This window comes from Macaca mulatta, chromosome 10, assembly GCF_049350105.2.
Source record: "Macaca mulatta isolate MMU2019108-1 chromosome 10, T2T-MMU8v2.0, whole genome shotgun sequence".
Lineage (NCBI taxonomy): Eukaryota > Metazoa > Chordata > Mammalia > Primates > Cercopithecidae > Macaca > Macaca mulatta.
In genome coordinates this window covers 116531463-116548518 of record NC_133415.1, presented here as the reverse complement: position 1 = coordinate 116548518, position 17056 = coordinate 116531463, and the positions used below count along the sequence as shown (strand labels likewise).

General features: G+C 59.8%; 1 protein-coding gene across 13 annotated transcripts in view; it reads right to left on the bottom strand.

Annotated features, from left to right (window-relative positions):
- The window catches only part of RTEL1 (regulator of telomere elongation helicase 1), a 38663-nt gene that overhangs the window by 8441 nt on the left and 13166 nt on the right, over positions 1-17056 (bottom strand). For all 13 annotated transcript variants that reach the window (XM_077952193.1, XM_077952198.1, XM_028828728.2 and 10 more), the window contains exons 9-16: positions 16302-16367; positions 14233-14386; positions 10195-10233; positions 10042-10120; positions 7053-7150; positions 6284-6339; positions 1928-2002; positions 1731-1812 (exon numbers count right to left, since the gene is read on the bottom strand). In XM_077952193.1, the coding sequence (XP_077808319.1) occupies positions 1731-1812; positions 1928-2002; positions 6284-6339; positions 7053-7150; positions 10042-10120; positions 10195-10233; positions 14233-14386; positions 16302-16367 (649 nt within the window). The remainder of the gene's footprint in view (positions 1-1730; positions 1813-1927; positions 2003-6283; positions 6340-7052; positions 7151-10041; positions 10121-10194; positions 10234-14232; positions 14387-16301; positions 16368-17056) is intronic.

The window sequence follows — 17056 nt, the reverse complement described above, 5'->3', positions numbered from 1 at the left end:
GGAGGGGAGCAGGGGACACAGGGTGTGAGGACGGGACTGGGGGCCTGACCGCCTGCCTCTCTGCCCATCACCCTCTCACCCACTGGCATCAAGCAAGTGAGCCGCCCACAGCCACCCAGGCCCAGCGTGCAGAATTCAGAACAAAGGAGGCTGCCCTGAGTGTGAGCGCAGTCTGCCAGCTGGGGTCCCCTCTGGGGGACTGGGGGTCCCGGGAGTACGAGGCAGACCCCAGGCAGATGCTGGGGACACCTCCAGAGAGGTCAGCCCACTCCAACCCTAAACTTCTGCAGAAACGGTGACATGCAGCTCAGGGCAAGCTCATCCCGCCAAGAGCGCACGGGAAGCAAGCGCCAGCGTCCCGACATTCCAGGGACGCGCACAAGAGGAAGTGCGAGTTCCCCGCTCCGCCAGGAAGCCTCCGAGTGGCGTCAGCAGCGAACAAGGGCACCGGTTCAAAGGAAGTTCCTAGAAGTGCTTGACTGACTGACCGCAGCGGCCGCGGCCTGGGGAGGAGACTGAGCCTGGGCACCGGACACCAGGAATTAAACACGGCACAAGCAGAACGACGCTGACTGTGACTCGGGGTCAGCAGGGACAAGGCACCTCTCCCAGCAAAGGTCACTCCGCTTCCTGGGGCTGAGCGTGCCCTGCAGCGGGGGAACTTCCCGACCTCCACCTCCAGGAGCTCATTTCCTACAAACGCCCAACGCAGGGAGCGGCTGCTTCTCAGAAGTCAAGTGACGTCACAGGTCAATGGAACAAATAGATTCCAGGCCCTCAGGATCTGTGCGCCAGCTGCCTCAGGCACGCGCCGCCTCCCACGACCCCCCAGGATGGACGCTTCCTGCCGGGAGACGCCTTGCCACGAGGCCATCACCGAGTCACCGACCGGGGGTCAAGCCACGCAACCCTGACGCCCTCCCGGCCCTCCCCTTCCGGCTCGGCCAGGCAGACCAACCACAGCAACCACGCGGGGGCTGCTTCAGCCAGGGCCACGTCGTGCCACCGCGGGCCAGAGAGCTCTGAGAAAGAACGTTCCAGAGAGGAACGAACCAAGCCCAGAGGCAAGGCCCCACTGGAGCACGAGAAGGGGCAGCAGCTCCCACCGCTGCCGCCACAAAGCCCCCCTTGGACACCACATGGCCGGGTGGGGCCGGACACACTCCAAGAACCACAGGACTCTGGACACGGAGCCGAGGGCCCACTCACGGGCCCCATCCACACAGGTACCCGGCAGCACCGACTCGAAGACGCCACAGAGCACAGGAAGCCAACAAGGCACGTGGGGCCTCAGGGCCGAGCGCACCAGAGGCTTCGGACAACAGGGCCAGTCGGGCCCCCTTCAGATGAGACCCTGAGGCTTGGCCCAGCCAGGCGCTGGGTGGAGGCAGCAGGGAAAGCTGTGCCTCACTGTGGGGCTCCGTGCTGACGGCCTTGGCATAAACCAGTGTGTCCCAGCAGGAAGGCCTGGCTGAGCTGTGGCTCTGCCGCCACCAACCAGGTGACTCTGGGCAGGTCACGGTGCCATCAGGCCCTCTCCCATGTCTCTCAGTAACTCCAGCCTTCAGAGGGACAGTGAGGAGAATGCTCTGGATTGGCCTGGACATGGAGAAGGTGGCCAGGCCCAGGGGGGCAGGAGACCCACGGCTGGCCACGTGCCTAGCCTGTGGCATGCTGGTGCTGAGCACCACACCCGGGCGGGCGGGGAGAGTGTGGGCCCAGGTCTGTACCTCGCTTTCTGGCTGCAGTGGTGCTCCAGGCATCAGACCGCTGAGCCGTCCTCCGGTGACCAGCATCAGGATGGACGTGCACCTGGAGGGGACAGGACCAGAAGTGTGGAGACCCCACCCATGTCCTGGGGGCAGCCCCTTACCTTTCAGGACTGCAGGACCCCCAGCCCCACCTGCCTCCTGGAGGTGGCCCCTACCTTATAGGACTGTAAGGGTCCCAGCCCTGCCGGGGAACCACGGCTGCCCTCGGAGGGGTCCACACTAAACACAATCTGAAAGAGAGGAGGTGCAGTCCCGTGAGGAGCCTGAGGCCAGAGCCCAGAGCCCTGGAGGCCACCTGATCTTCTGCGGCATCAGCCCCACACACGGAAGGTCACAGGACACCCAGAGGTCATCGGTTCACCAGCCCCTGCCATCATGCAGCCCCAGGCTGATGGACAGGAGCTGGCACCTGCCTGACCCTTTCTCCTCCCTGGAGGGACCCCCGGTGAGCTCTGTTCCCCCTACGCAGGCCATCTCCGTGCACTGGAAACGCGGCAGCCCGAGAGGCCTCTCCTCCCACCAGCTGGCCCAGCCCTCCTCTCTGTGCCCCTAAGGGTCCCAAATTAATCTAGAAATTCAACATGGCCTAGTGCAGTGGCTCACGCCTGTAATCCCAGCACTCTGAGAGGCCGAGAGGGGCGAACTGCCCGAACCCAGGAGTTCGAGACCAGCCTGGGCAACATGGTGCAACCCCGGGGTCTCCACCAAAAAAATATGAAAACTAGCCGGGCGTGGTGGCACGTGCCGTGGTCCCAGCTACTTGGGAGGCTGGGCTGAGAGGATCCCCTGAGGCCAGGAGGTTGAAGCTGCAGTGAGCTGTGATGGTCCCACTGCACTCCAGACTGGGCAACAGAGAGACACTGACTCAAAAACACAGGAATTCCACACATTCCAGTCAAAATCACAGCAAGATTTTTAAAGGAAGCAGACAGGTTGACTCCAACATGCATCATGGAGAAAACATCAGGGCAGGTTTAAGAAGAACAAGAGGCCGGGCGCGGCGGCTCACACCTGTAATCCCAGCATTCTGGGAGGCTGAGGCGAGAGGATCACCTGAGGTCAGGGGTTCGAGACCAGCCTGGCCCACACAGCAAAACCCCGTCTCTACTAAAAATATGAAAATTAGCTGGGCGTGGTGGCGTGCACCTGTAATCCCAGCTACTCAGGAGGCTGAGGCAGGAGAATCATTTGAACCCAGGAGGCGGAGGTTACAGTGAGCCAAGATCGCACCACTGCACTCCACCCTGGGCGACAAGAGCGAAACTCCGTCTCAAAAACAAACAAAAACAGAAATTGGTTCTGGCCGACACCAGGACTTACGACAAAACCACCACGAACAAAACAGTGAGGAAAACAGTGTGGCAGGTGCCCAGCGGAGTTGGGAGAAGCCGAGCCACTCGGTCAGCAGACGGAACCACCGGTGTGGCGTGCTGGGAAAAATCCAGGTAGAGTCTGCCTTTCACACCCCCACAGGTGACGCCGGAAGGCGCAGAGGCCCCGACACAAAGCTCCGCCACCCTACAGTGCAGTATGGAGAACACACAAGACCCAGTTTAGCATCTTGGTCGGGGGATACAAGCTCAAGACAAAAGTCTGATGACAAGGAAACATCTGTTCACCAAACCTGTCGTGAAAATGGAAAAAATGACCAGCACGAGACCAGGAAAGAATATGTTGGCACGTGTTCCTCAGATCTTACAGAGAACCCTGCAAATCAACGGGAAAGGGACGATGCCTGCACTAGGAAAAGAGCGCGTGATGACCCTTCCCGGAAAAAGAGCCGGAAATGGCCAGAACAGGAACGTGAAGCCCCAACAGGCTCCGCAGAGCGGCCACATCAGCCCAGCCGCCGTCAGAGCCCTGGAGAAGCCGAAGGCTTGAGGGAGTTCTGCTGGGAACATCAAGAAGCCGGAATCGTTCACAGAAATGCGGAGAAGCTGAACTGGAGAACACGGGGGCCGGCACCGTGGCTGGGACAGAGACCGGCAGCGTGCGTGGACTGCGCACGTGTGCACGTGCCTGGGTATGCACAGGAGAGAGAAACTTCCTTCCATTCCTTCCTTCCTTCCTTCCCAGCCATTTTCACTGTCAAGACAGCTAAATACAAGGCCTTGCGTTTTACCAAAGCATTTGGCCCACAGGGATGGAAACAACAGAACAAATTCACCATGACACCAGGGGCTGCCATGAGCAGGGGCTGAGGCTGCCTCAGGAAATAGCTTCCCTCAAAAAGCCAGCCCTCTGATGGGCAGGCCTGGAAGCTCTTACCTGTAATCCCAGCACTGTGGGAGGCCAAGGTGGGCAGACTGCCGGAGCCCAGGACTTTGAGACCAGCCTGGGCAACATGGCAAGACCCATCTCCACATAAAAATTTAAAAAATTAGCCGAGCGTGGTGGTGCACGCCAAGACCCCATCTCCACAAAAAAGCTTTTAAAATTAGCCGGGCGTGGTGGTGTACGCCTGTGTTCCCAGCTACTCAGGTGGCTGAGGCAAGAGGATGGCCTGGGCCCAGGAGGCTGAGGCTGCAGTGAGCTGGTGACAAGGCCCTGCACTCCCGCTGGGGTGACAGAGCGAGACCCTGTCTCAAAAAAACACCACTACAAACCGCCCCGTGCTTCAGCCCCAGGGCAGCTCAGGCAGAGAAGGAAGGGGACCCACTAGTCTCACAGGGGCCCAGCGGTGACTGGCTCCCCAGCACGGGCCAGCACTGCCCAGAGTTTGCCTCCAGCTAAGCTCTACCTCCCCAGCACACAGCCTGGCCCTGCCCGGACTTGCCTCCAACTGAACCGTGCATCCCACATCCTCTTCCTGGGGCCACTAGCCCCACTCTAGCCCCACTCTGTCCCCAGGGTCACCTGTGCCTCAGGGCTGCAAGTCCAGCCCAGCAGCAGCCCTATGAGCAGTGCCCACACCTGCAGGGACTCAGGAGCAGCCGAGGGTGAACACGGTGTGCAGTCCCCAGGGTTGGGAGGAGCTGAGTCATCTCCCAGTGGCTACTTAGAGCAGCAGCCAAAGGAAATTCCAAACCAATGGGGTGAACAGGATTTGGTTCCAGAGTGTGGACACTTCTCCATACTGGAGCCTGGGAAGCCACATTCCAGGGAGGGGCAGGCCCGGGCCAGCTCACACCTGCCCTCCAGGCCCTGGGCTGCAGGGCTGCCTCGATGGCCATGTGCTGGAGGTGCTTTGAGTGACCCATCAGGACATGGAAGCAGGTCCGCCTGGCAGGTGCACGGCCTCCTGCTTGAAGAGCCAACCACGCTCCAGGTGGGACGGCAAAGCAGCCCTTGGCAGGCAGGAGCCACAGAGAGAGGGGTCTGGCCCTGGGATGCCCACCGTGCTTTTGGGGAGGAGCTGGGAGACATAGCAGTGCCGTCTTTCCAGCCCCAGCTGCCACACAGAGAAGACACTGGCTGTGGCATCACTGGCCGCAGAGAAGGCCACGGTGGAGGTAGGGCTGAGCCTGGGCCCTACCACCTGCTGTGCCCACCCCACCTGGTCCCTGCCCAGGTCTCGCCCCCGCTCAGAGCCACGTCTATGAAGAAGGCAGTGCCTGGTCGTCCTGGGGCCTGCAGCTCCACGCCCAGTAGCATGCACAGAGCACCGCACTGCATGCACAGGCCGGTCGTACATTCCAGGGTTCTTCTGCGGCCTCCCCCAGCTCAAGCACCCCCCACCCCAGGCGGACACTCACGAAGTTGTCACAGAGCTGGGCAGCCCCACCTAACCCTGCCATGACCTCGTGTGGCCAGGAGGTTCAGTGTGGGCAGCACAGAGGCAGCCTCACACGGCTCCACACAGCCACCTGTGCCTCGGTTTCCCCAAGGACTGATGGCCTCCCAGTCAGGGACTTGTGGGTCTGCTTCTAAAAAATGCACCGAGGTCCAGGAGAGGCAAGTGTGTGCCCAGAGCACCCAAAAATGGGGCTTGCCCTCCACAAACCGCACAAGCCCCTCTGCCTCAGGGAAAGCAGGTGCTGCCACAGGCACAGAGCCAGGAGCAACCTCACATGGGAGGGGACGGGCATCGCAGGGCAGGACGGGGCCAAGAAGGGGGCCAGGGCCGCATCCCCCATCATGGGCTCGCAGGGACACCCCCGCCGGCAACCTGCAGGGTCCCCGTTTGTCTGTCCCTGGAGAAGCTGTTCAGGAAGCTACGTGTGTCCAGAGCTCTTCATCTGCGTGCAGCTGGGGCTGCCAGGAGTGGGTCCCCCCTGGCCTGAGGGCCCGGACAAGGCAGGAGCGGCTCCCTGGCCCCCACTCCCCTTCACGTCCTCCCCCACCAGCATCACCCTGGGCACGTGCCACCAGACCTCGTCCTCCCCCATCCCCGCGGGAGGCCCAGTGTGGGTTTGGGTCACAGGAAAGGAGCCAAGCGTTTGCCTATCGGAAACAGGTGGTGTGGGGGCCGTTCTCCCACCCCCACATCTAGAGTCAGTAACTAATACAGCAGGAGAAGGCACCCGCCCAGCTTCCATCAGGGAAGGAGACGCCGGAGGAGCAGGCCCCACCTGGATGATGTCCGCCAGCTTCTGCAGTCCGGCCGTGTTGGTGAACACTCCAGCACCTGGGGAGGTAGCATGCCGGGCGCTGACACCCGCACTGCAGGCAGGGGAGGCCCCGACCCCAGCCCCCGCCCTTCCAGCCATAAGCCAGCTCAGCCCGACTGCCAAGCTCCATCTCCTGCCCAACGGAGGGCCCAGGGTGGAGCGCAGTGTCCACTCAGGGCGGGCAGCTCGCCTGCCCTTCCCAGCAGCCAGGAGAGAAGCCATGCAGGGACAGCGTCTCCAAGGGGGCCGGTGGAACTTGAAAAGAGGCTCTATGGTCACCTAAGGTTTGAAGCAGCAAGAGCCGCCCTCCCCAGCACCTGGGAGCACAGCAGAGGCCCCAGCGGGCCGGCATCTCAAACCAGAGCAGCCCATGACGACACTGCCTCTGGGCAAAGCCTCTGGACCCCACAGCTCTGAGAAGCAGAACTCAGGGTGTGTGGAGAAGCCTGAGGCCCCACAACCCAGCCAGGGCCTTGGGCTGCTCTTCCTTAAAAGGGGAATAATGGGATGAGTCTGCAGGACGAAGCCGCCAGCTGCAGAACTGGGACAGGCTCTACGGCAGTGGGCAACCGGCACTAACGCCTCCACGCCCCGATCAGGTGAGGTTCTGTGAGCCTGTTCCTGCTGACGGCCAGGTGATGGCCAGGCGAGCCCTGACTGCCAGGATGGAGGCCTGCTGCACCCCCTACGCCACGTCTGCCCACACCAAGGACCCCGCCCTGGCACTCACGTCCGGCCAGGTGCTGGATGATCTGGTCCAGCGAGTCCAGGATGCAGCCCTTGGTCTGAAACGTGATCCGGGCTTCAGCAAACAGCTCAAAGATGTAGCTGCGAGGAGAAGAAGGCAGGCTCGAGCCTGGACAGGGGATCAGGCTGCAGCTTTGGGAATTGAAGGCAGCAACTGTGGAAGCTTCCTTCCCTCCGAAACAAACTGAGCCCTCCAGGGGACGCCGGCATTGGGGGTGAGAGGCCTCCGCCCTCAGGAGCCTCCAGATGGGAAGAGGAGGCCTGGCCGGCACAAGAACAGCACCAAGGAAAAGCCGCCTCAGGGCAGAGGCTGTCATCAGAGGGAGGGATGGGGTCGCCGGGGGGTCGTCAGGGGCTTCTGGGAGGCAGCGGCTCTGGGCAGAGTCCCCAAAGCCTTGGGAGAGTGACAGTGATGGCGGCAGCAGAAGCTACAGGAGGGGCCCCTGGGGGTGCAGGTGGCCGAGGAGCCACGCCAGAGCCTTGAGCATTACGCTGAGGACACTGGCTCCACCTGGAAGCAACTGGGAGTCGCCACAAGGTCGGCGCTCAGGCAGAACGCGCTCGCCTTGGCGGCTGTGCACTCAGTGGAGCCCCACACGGGCCCCAGGCCTGACCCTCATCTGCCTGCAGGACAGACAACAAATGCTGCTGCCCTGGCCACGGAGAAGACAGGAGACCCACGGAGCCTTCAGAATGTTCCGGGCCTCCCGGAGTCCAAAAGAGGTGGTGGCTGGGACACTCATCGTCCTAACAAGAAGGTCTCATTCTAACAGGCACCTGAGGAGGTCCAGGGAAAGGCCTGGAGGAGGACAAACTGCAGGAAACCCAGCGGCCCCGCATGGGAGTGTGTGCTGTTCCGTGGGTGTGTGTGCTGTTCCGTGGGTGTGTGTGTGCTGTTCCGTGGGTGTGTGTGCTGTTCCGTGGGGGTGTGTGTGCTGTTCCGTGGGTGTGTGTGCTGTTCCGTGGGGGTGTGTGTGCTGTTCCGTGGGGGTGTGTGTTGTTCCGTGGGAGTGTGTGTTGTTCTGTGGGTGTGTGTGCTGTTCCGTGGGGGTGTGTGTTGTTCCGTGGGGGTGTGTGTTGTTCCGTGGGTGCTGTTCCATGGGGGCGTGGGTGCTGTTCCATGGGTGCTGTTCCATGGGGGCGTGGGTGCTGTTCCGTGGGTGCTGTTCCGTGGAAGCATGTGCTGTTCCGTGGATGTGTGTGCTGTTCCGTGGGCGTGTGCGCTGTTCCGTGGGAGTGTGTGCTGTTCCGTGGGCGTGTGTGTGCTGTTCCGTGGGTGTGTGTGTGCTGTTCCGTGGGTGTGTGTGCTGTTCCGTGGGAGTGTGTGCTGTTCCGTGAGGGTGTGTGTGCTGTTCCGTGGGGGTGTATGTTGTTTCGTGGGAGTGTGTGTTGTTCCGTGGGTGTGTGTGCTGTTCCGTGGGGGTGTGTGTTGTTCCGTGGGGGTGTGTGTTCCGTGGGTGCTGTTCCATGGGGGCGTGGGTGCTGTTCCGTGGGTGCTGTTCCGTGGAAGCACGTGCTGTTCCGTGGATGTGTGTGCTGTTCTGTGGATGTGTGTGCTGTTCCGTGGGCGTGTGTGCTGTTCCGTGGGCGTGTGTGTGCTGTTCCGTGGGCGTGGGTGTGCTGTTCCGTGGGTGTGTGTGCTGTTCCGTGGGAGTGTGTGCTGTTCCGTGGGGGTGTGTGTGCTGTTCCGTGGGGGTGTGTGTTGTTCCGTGGGAGTGTTGTTCCGTGGGTGTGTGTGCTGTTCCGTGGGGGTGTGTGTTGTTCCGTGGGGGTGTGTGTTGTTCCGTGGGTGCTGTTCCATGGGGGCGTGGGTGCTGTTCCGTGGGCGCTGTTCCGTGGAAGCACGTGCTGTTCCGTGGATGTGTGTGCTGTTCTGTGGATGCGTGTGCTGTTCCGTGGGCGTGTGTGCTGTTCCGTGGGAGTGTGTGTGCTGTTCCGTGGATGCGTGTGCTGTTCCGTGGATGCGTGTGCTGTTCCGTGAATGCGTGTGCTGTTCCATGGGAGTGTGTGCTGTTCCGTGGATGCGTGTGCTGTTCCGTGGGCGTGTGTGCTGTTCCGTGGATGCGTGTGCTGTTCCGTGGGCGTGTGTGCTGTTCCGTGGGAGTGTGCGCTGTTCCGTGGGGGTGTGTGCTGTTCCGTGGGGGTGTGTGCTGTTCTGTGGGGGCGTGCGTGCTGTTCCGTGGGTGTGTGTGCTGTTCCGTGGGGGCGTGGGTGCTGTTCCGTGGGCGTGTGTGCTGTTCCGTGGATGCGTGTGCTGTTCCATGGGAGTGTGCGCTGTTCCGTGGGTGTGTGTGTGCTGTTCCGTGGGGGCGTGTGCTGTTCCGTGGGGGCGTGTGCTGTTCCGTGGGGGTGTGTGTGCTGTTCCGTGGGGGTGTGTGCTGTTCCGTGGGTGCTGTTCCATGGGTGCGTGTGCTGTTCCGTGGGGGCGTGGGTGATGTTCCGTGGGGGTGTGTGCTGTTCTGTGGGGGCGTGCGTGCTGTTCCGTGGGTGTGTGTGCTGTTCCGTGGGGGCGTGGGTGCTGTTCCGTGGGGGCGTGGGTGCTGTTCCGTGGGGGCATGGGTGCTGTTCCGTGGGGGCGTGCGTGCTGTTCCGTGGGTGCCGTTCCGTGGGGGTGTGCTGTTCCGTGGAAGCATGTGCTGTTCCGTGGAAGCATGTGCTGTTCCGTGGGTGTGCTGTTCCGTGGGAGTGGGTGCTGTTCCGTGGATGCGTGTGCTGTTCCGTGGGAGTGTGTGCTGTTCCGTGGATGCGTGTGCTGTTCCGTGGATGCGTGTGCTGTTCCGTGGATGCGTGTGCTCTTCCTCTCAACGTCTCAACAACCAGATCATGCAAACCGGGCGCTCCTACCAGGTCTCCAAAAGGGAAAACGGGCCTGAAAACAGGCCTCACTGGTGGGACAGCCCAGGACTGCACCATGGCCTATCTCTAGCTCTAGGCTGGGCCTCCAGTGAAGCAGCTGGCTCCCCGCCTCTCACCTCCCTGGCTTGGTGACACCGCGGTCGTCTCCAGGCAGCTCAACGGCATCGATGGCCCCCTCCAGGCGGAGCAGGATCACTGCAGGTCGGGTTGAGGAGGCATCAGGGGGAGGCCCCACCCAGCCGCAAGAAGGTGGGGAGGGCAGCACTTACTCTTCAGCTTTGCAATGTCTTCCAGCTCCATGTTCAGCCCTGGGCAAGAGAAAGGCAGCAAAGGCACAGTCTGTGTCACACTCAGACCAACAACCCCGCCCTTGAGAACCAGGATTCCCGGCATGGAAAAAAGGACGCCACCATGGGGGAAGAGGCTACCGGAACCCATGCCAGCCAGTCCAAACTGGAGACACCAAGAGGAGGCGTTTTCCCTTTATTTATCTATTTATTTTGGAGACAGGGTGTCACCCTATCACCCAGGCTGGGGTGCAGCGGCACTATCTCTGTTCTCTGCAACCTCCGTGTCCCAGGTTCCAGCATGTCTGTCTCCCAACTAGCTGGGACTACCGGCGTGTGCCACCACACCTGGCTAATTTTTGCGTTTTTAGTAGAGATGGGGTTTCACCATGTTGCCCAGGCTGGTCTTAAACTCCCGACCTCAGGTCATCCAACTGTCTCGGTCTCCCAAAGTGCTGGGATTACCGGTGAGCCCTTGTGCCCAGCTGGGTGGTTTACCTTCAGAGTTAACATTTGTGAACACATCTGTGCGTATGGATGTATCTCCACAAAAACACCCAGTAACAATGACCAACCCAGTAACCATGACTAGCCTGTTGCCGCATCGTGGGTCCTGAAATACCACCTTGCAGGAAAAGAAACCAGAGCTTCTTGGAGACTTGGCTGATTCCAGGTCTGGAGCAGGACATGAGTGTGAAAAATCCTGACTCCCAGACAGCAAAGAGGCCACAACTGCTGGGGTCAGGACACACGGGCCCACATGAAAACACCTCGAGGTGGAGAACGGAGGTCAGGAGTGAGATTGAGGGTGGCGCGCGGAGCAGGACCAATCCCTACACGCTCACGTACATTCACTGATGACGTCTGATTGATTGACTGATTGATTACTGAGACAGAGTCTCGCTTTGTTGTGAGGCTGGAGTGCAGTGGCGCGATCTCAGCTCTCTGCAACCTCCGCCCCCCGGGTTCAAGTGATTCTCCTGCCTCAGTCTCCCCGGTAGCTGGGATTACAAGCACGCGCCACCACGGCCCACTCATGTTTTGGGTTTTTTTTTGTATTTTTAGTAGAGACGGGGTTTCACCATGTTGGCCAGGATGGTCTCAATCTCTGACCTCGTGATCCGACCGCCCTGGCCTCCCAAAGTGCTGGGATTACAGATGCGGGACAGCACACCCGGCCCACAGCCAGCATTTATCCCGCCTTTCCTGTGTGAATGGGATCACCACACGGCTGATGCGATGCAGAGCATGGTGCTAGATTATTCCTGCTAACTGACTAAGTGACAGAATTGGCACACTACCATCTTGCAATCCCCCAATAATCAACAGAGTCAGGTGTTCAGCAGCAACAACGTTAACGTCAGAAGAAACTGGAAAGCAGATACTGTGAGCCTCCTGATAGAAAGGACATCCCGGCCGGGCGCGGTGGCTCAAGCCTGTAATCCCAGCACTTTGGGAGGCCGAGGCGGGCGGATCACGAGGTCAGGAGATCGAGACCATCCTGGCTGACACGGTGAAACCCCGTCTCTACTAAAAAATACAAAAAACTAGCCGGGCGAGGTGGCGGGCGCCTGTAGTCCCAGCTACTGGGGAGGCTGAGGCAGGAGAATTGCGTGAACCCGGGAGGCGGAGCCTGCAGTGAGCTGAGATCCGGCCACTGCACTCCAGCCTGGGCGGCAGAGCGAGACTCCGTCTCAAAAAAAAAAAAAAAAAAAAAGAAAGGACATCCCGCCTGGAGCCAGGCAAAGGGTGGCCCCAGTCTAACTGGGGTCCTCAAGCCACCTAAGGGCACCTAAGTGCGGAGGAGACGAGAACACCGGGGAACTCGTGTGACTGCCCCTCCCATACCCAGATTCAGACTCCGCAGGGTTCCTCTCAATGTCTCAACAACCAGATCGTGCAAACCGGGCGCTCTACCGGGCTCTCCAATAAATAAAGTGTGAGGAAAAGAATGAACCCTGCCAAGCACGGTGGCGCACGTCTGTAGTCGTCCCAGGAGTTTGGGAGGCCGAGGCAGGAGGATCGCGTGAGCCCAAGAGGCGGAGGCTGCAGGAGGAGGAGGCTGCCGTGAGCCCTGATGGCACCACTGCTCTCCAGCCTGGGTAACAGAGCGAGACCCCATCTCCAAAGGCGTAGGAGGACAAATAGCGATGAAAACTGAAGTTCCAGTCCTGAATGAGACGGCAGAAGCCCCCCTCACCACACGTCCCCCACTAGTTACAACGAAAAGCCCTGCACGTCACGTAACTAACAAAACTGAAGAGTGGAGAAGGCCCCTGTGGCGGTGTTCACAGCCCTGGGGGTGGCCGGGGTCTCTCCCACGTCACACAGCCCTGGGGGTGGCCGGGGTCTCTCCCACGTCATATAACCGACGAAAGGGCAGCTGCCGAGATGCGGAAGGAGACCTGTCATTCTCCCCACCCTGCGCCAGGCAAAGGATGGAAAGAGGTGGCCATCCACTCCCAGTTAGAGGTGGGGTTGGGGGACTGTGGAGAAGAGGGAGGTGGAGCGTTCAAAGTCCCAGGAACCCCTTCCCCTACTGCAGCGCCCTGCGTGGCAGCCTTGAGATCCGATGGCAGTGGCGACCGCCTGCGGTCCCGGTGCTTTAAGAGGCTGAGACGGGAAGACCCCACGAGCCCAGGAGGCTGAGGCTACAGGGAGCTAAGATCACGCCACCGCATTCCAGCCTGGGCAACAGAGTCAGACCCTGTCACTTAAATATATGTATATATATAAACGGATCCTACAGCCAGAACAAATGCCAAGTTCGCAAACTCACTCTCTCCCAAGCAGCCACCCTGGTGAGAAAGGTGAGGACGAGGCTGCCCAGGGTCCAGGGTCCCCATGGTGTCCATCCACATGTGCGATTTTAAAGGAAAATGAGGAAAGCTGATGCTGGAGATGCTCACACGCAAGTCACAGCGGAACCAATGAAGATGCTCACAGACTCCTAGTCAGTTGTTTACAGCGGCCACGCAGAAAACACGACACAGGCCGGGCGCGGCGGCTCACGCCTGGATCCCAGCACTTCAGGAGGCCGAGGTGGGCGGATCACCTGGAGTTTGAGACCAGCCTGGCCAACATGGAGAAACCCTGACTCTGCTAAAAATACAAAATTAGCTGGGCGTGGTGGCGCGCGCCTGTAGTCCCAGGTACTTGGGAGGCTGAAGCAGGAAAATCACTTGAACCTGGGAGGAGGAAGTTGCGGTGAGCCAAGATCGCACCATTGCGCTCCAGCCTGGGCAACAAGAGTGGAACTCCATCTCAAAAAAAAAAAGAAAGGAAGAAAACACAGACAGTACAGACCAACCGACCACATCCATGGGGGTTTCCGCATTTTCCACGTACGCCGTGACTAGCGCTGTGTGGAAATACGCCTCTGGACGAACACTGGGAAGGAACCTACGGGCACAGCAAGTGATGCAGGCCCGATGTGTGGGTCATTTAAACATGCAAAATGCCCTTACGGTGAATATAGTTAGTTTTACTTTTTTTTTTTTTTTTTTGGAGACAGCCTCACTCTGTCACCCAGGCTGGAGTACAGTGGAGCCATCTGGGGCAAGCTCTGCCTCCCGGGCTCAAGAGCTCCTCCCACTTCAGCCTCCAGAAAAGCTCTGACCACAGGACCACAGGACCATACCACCACACCTGGCTAATTTTTTGGCAGAAGGGAGGTTTCGCTATGTTGCCCAGGCTGGTCTCGAACTCCTGGCCTCAAGCGATGCTCCCATCTCAGCTTCACAAAGTATAGTTCTCTAATTTTACACAGTAGAGGCCAAGTTGACACTGGCTGGGAGAAGACATAGGTCTTCGGAAAATACCAGAACTACTGAACGATACCAGCCCTTCCACAGCCTACAGGACCCCAAACAATTCACACCCGAGAAGCCTCTGAGAAGTGGGTGCCCTGCAGTGCCAGCCTGAACAGACAGTGCCCAGGCCGAACACACACAGCCACAGGGCAGGCTGCCCCTGCAGCAGCGCAGGCCTCAGGACCGAGCAGCCTGGCTATGAACGCACCTGGGCTGGGGGAGTCTGTGCTGAACTCCGGGTGGGGCTCGCCCAGCTGCACAGTCTTGGTCTGCTCCTCCAGCACCTGGTCTATGACGTCCAGTCCTGAAGCCAGGTCATGGGGGGTCAGGTCAAAGGACGCTGATTCTTCACACATCTTCTCCTGGAGTCCGAGCACACCCAGATCACCACAGAGCAGGATAGGATCGGGAGCCCAAATCACCGGGATCACCACAGAGCAGGATAGGATCGGGAGCCCGAATCACACGGATCACCACAGAGCAGGATAGGATCGGGGGCCCGAATCACTGGGATCACCACCGAGCAGGACAGGATCAGGAGCCTGAATCACACGGATCACCACAGAGCAGGATAGGATCAGGAGCCCAAATCACCCGGACCACCACAGAGCGGGATAGGATTGGGGGCACGAATCACCGGGATCACCACACAGCAGGACAGGATCGGGAGCCGGAATCACTGGGATCACCACAGAGCAGGATAGGATTGGGGGCCCGAATCACCGGGATCACCACAGAGCAGGATAGGATCAGGAGCCTGAATCACCCGGATCACCACAGAGCAGGACAGGATCGGGAGCCTGAATCACCCAGATCACCACAGAGCGGGATAGGATCAGGAGCCCGAATCACCCGGATCACCACAGAGCAGGATAGGATCGGGGGCCCGAATCACCGGGATCACCACCGAGCAGGATAGGATCAGGAGCCTGAATCACACAGATCACCACAGAGCAGGATAGGATCGGGAGCCCAAATCACCCGGATCACCACAGAGCAGGATAGGATCGGGGGTTCCAGAAAGCAGGAATGGGGTTGGGTGCAGAAGGCACAGGAGGCTGACAGCCAAGTCCCCAAAGCCACGCCCTGGGGTCTCTAAGGCCAGGCCACAAGCAGGTCCAAACACGACTGTCTGGCCCACACCAATATTGAGAAACGATTATTTCAGGCCAGGTGCAGCGGCTCACACCTGTGATCCCAGCACTTTGGGAGGCTGAGATGGACAGATCACTTGAGCTCAGGAGTTCAAAACCAGCCTGGGCAATGATGCAAAACCCCATCTCTACAAAAAATACAAAAATTAGCCAGGCGTGGTGGTGTGCACCTGTAGTCCTGGTTACTTGGGAGGATGAAGTAGGAGGATGGCTTGAGCCCAGGAGGTGGAGGTTGCAGTGGACCAAGATCACACCACTGAACTCCAGCCTGGACGACAGAATGAGACCCTGTCTCAAAACACAAACAAACAATTATTTCAATGGAGTTGCCAATTTTTTTTTTTTTTTTTTTTTTTTGAGACGGAGTCTTGCTGTCACCAGGCTAGAGTGCAATAGTGTGATCTTGGCTCACTACAACCTCCACCTCCCGGGTTCGAGCAATTCTCCTGCCTCAGCCTCCTGAGTAGCTGGGACTATAGGCACCCACCACCACGCCCAGCTAATATTTTTGTATTTTTAGTAGAAATGGGGTTTCACTATGTTGGCCAGGATAGTCTTGATCTCTTGACTTCATGATCCGCCCGCCTCGGCCTCCCAAAGTGCTGGGATTATAGGCATGACCTACTGCGCCCAATCAACATTTTTTTTTTTTTGACACAGAATCCCGCTCTGTCACCCAGGCTGGAGTGCAGCGGTGTGATCCTGGCTCACTGCAGCCTCCACCTCCAGGGTTCAAGCAATTCTGCCTCAGCCTCAGGCCATGTGGCCGGAAGGGCAGAGACACTGCAGGCGAGACCACACGCCTGCTGCTGCCCTGGTGACAGAAGCCGAGGGCAGAGGAGACACCCCTGGCCCAGGCTGACCCCTAGCTGGCTAGAGGGAAGGCCTGGGGAGCGGCCTGTGGGGGCCCTGCGCCTGAGGGGCAGGTCCCTGGCCCAGCTGGCCAGTCTCCAGCCCCAGCAGAGGCATCGGATCAGAGTGGGAAGGGGTGCAGAAGCTCCTGGGGTGCTCAGTCCTCAGTCCTGGGCACCGAAGGCTGCAAGGGTTTGGCCAGAGCCCCTCCAGAAAGGTTTGCGCTGCTCTTGAAGAAACAGGAGGCGTTTAGGAGGCAGTGGAGACTCACCACATTGTGAGCTTCGTCAAAGATCACGACCGTCCCCTTCAGGTCAATGCTGTGTGCTCTGCGGCTCTACAGGAGGAAGAGAAGGGACACGGTGCTGGAGCTCACAGGGGCAGGAAGGAGGGAAACCAAGGCACACGTGGCCGGCATCGAACATCGCAAGTGCCGATGACAAACACCGCCGGCGACGTGGAGAGGAGAGACCAGATCTGGATGGCAACCCGGCAACACCGCCCCACCCGAAGCAGCAGCTCGCCGCGCCGGGAGACGCTCACGCACAGCATGGAAAGGCACGCGCCACGCTCAGCATGGAAAGGCACGCGCCACGCTCAGCATGGAAAGGCACGCGCCACGCTCAGCATGGAAAGGCACGCGCCACGCTCAGCATGGAAAGGCACGCGCCACGCTCAGCAAGACGGACGGCCACGACGTCCTGGGAGCCCCCGGCCACCGCGGTCAGCCAGCCACAGACCACAGGAGCCAGGAAGACCCAGACCCAGCAGTTCTCTGCCCCGGCCCCACTCAGGGAGATTTACAAACCCAACTCCAGGCCGGGCGCGGTGGCTCCCACCTGTAATCCCAGCACTGTGGGAGGCCGAGGCGGGCGGATCACGAGGTCAGGAGTTCGAGACCAGCCTGACCAACATGGTGAAACCCCATCTCTACTAAAAACACAAAAATTAGCCGGGCATTGTGGTGTGCGCCTGTAACCCCAGCTACTCAGAAGGCTGAGGCAGGAGAATCGCTTTAATCTGGGA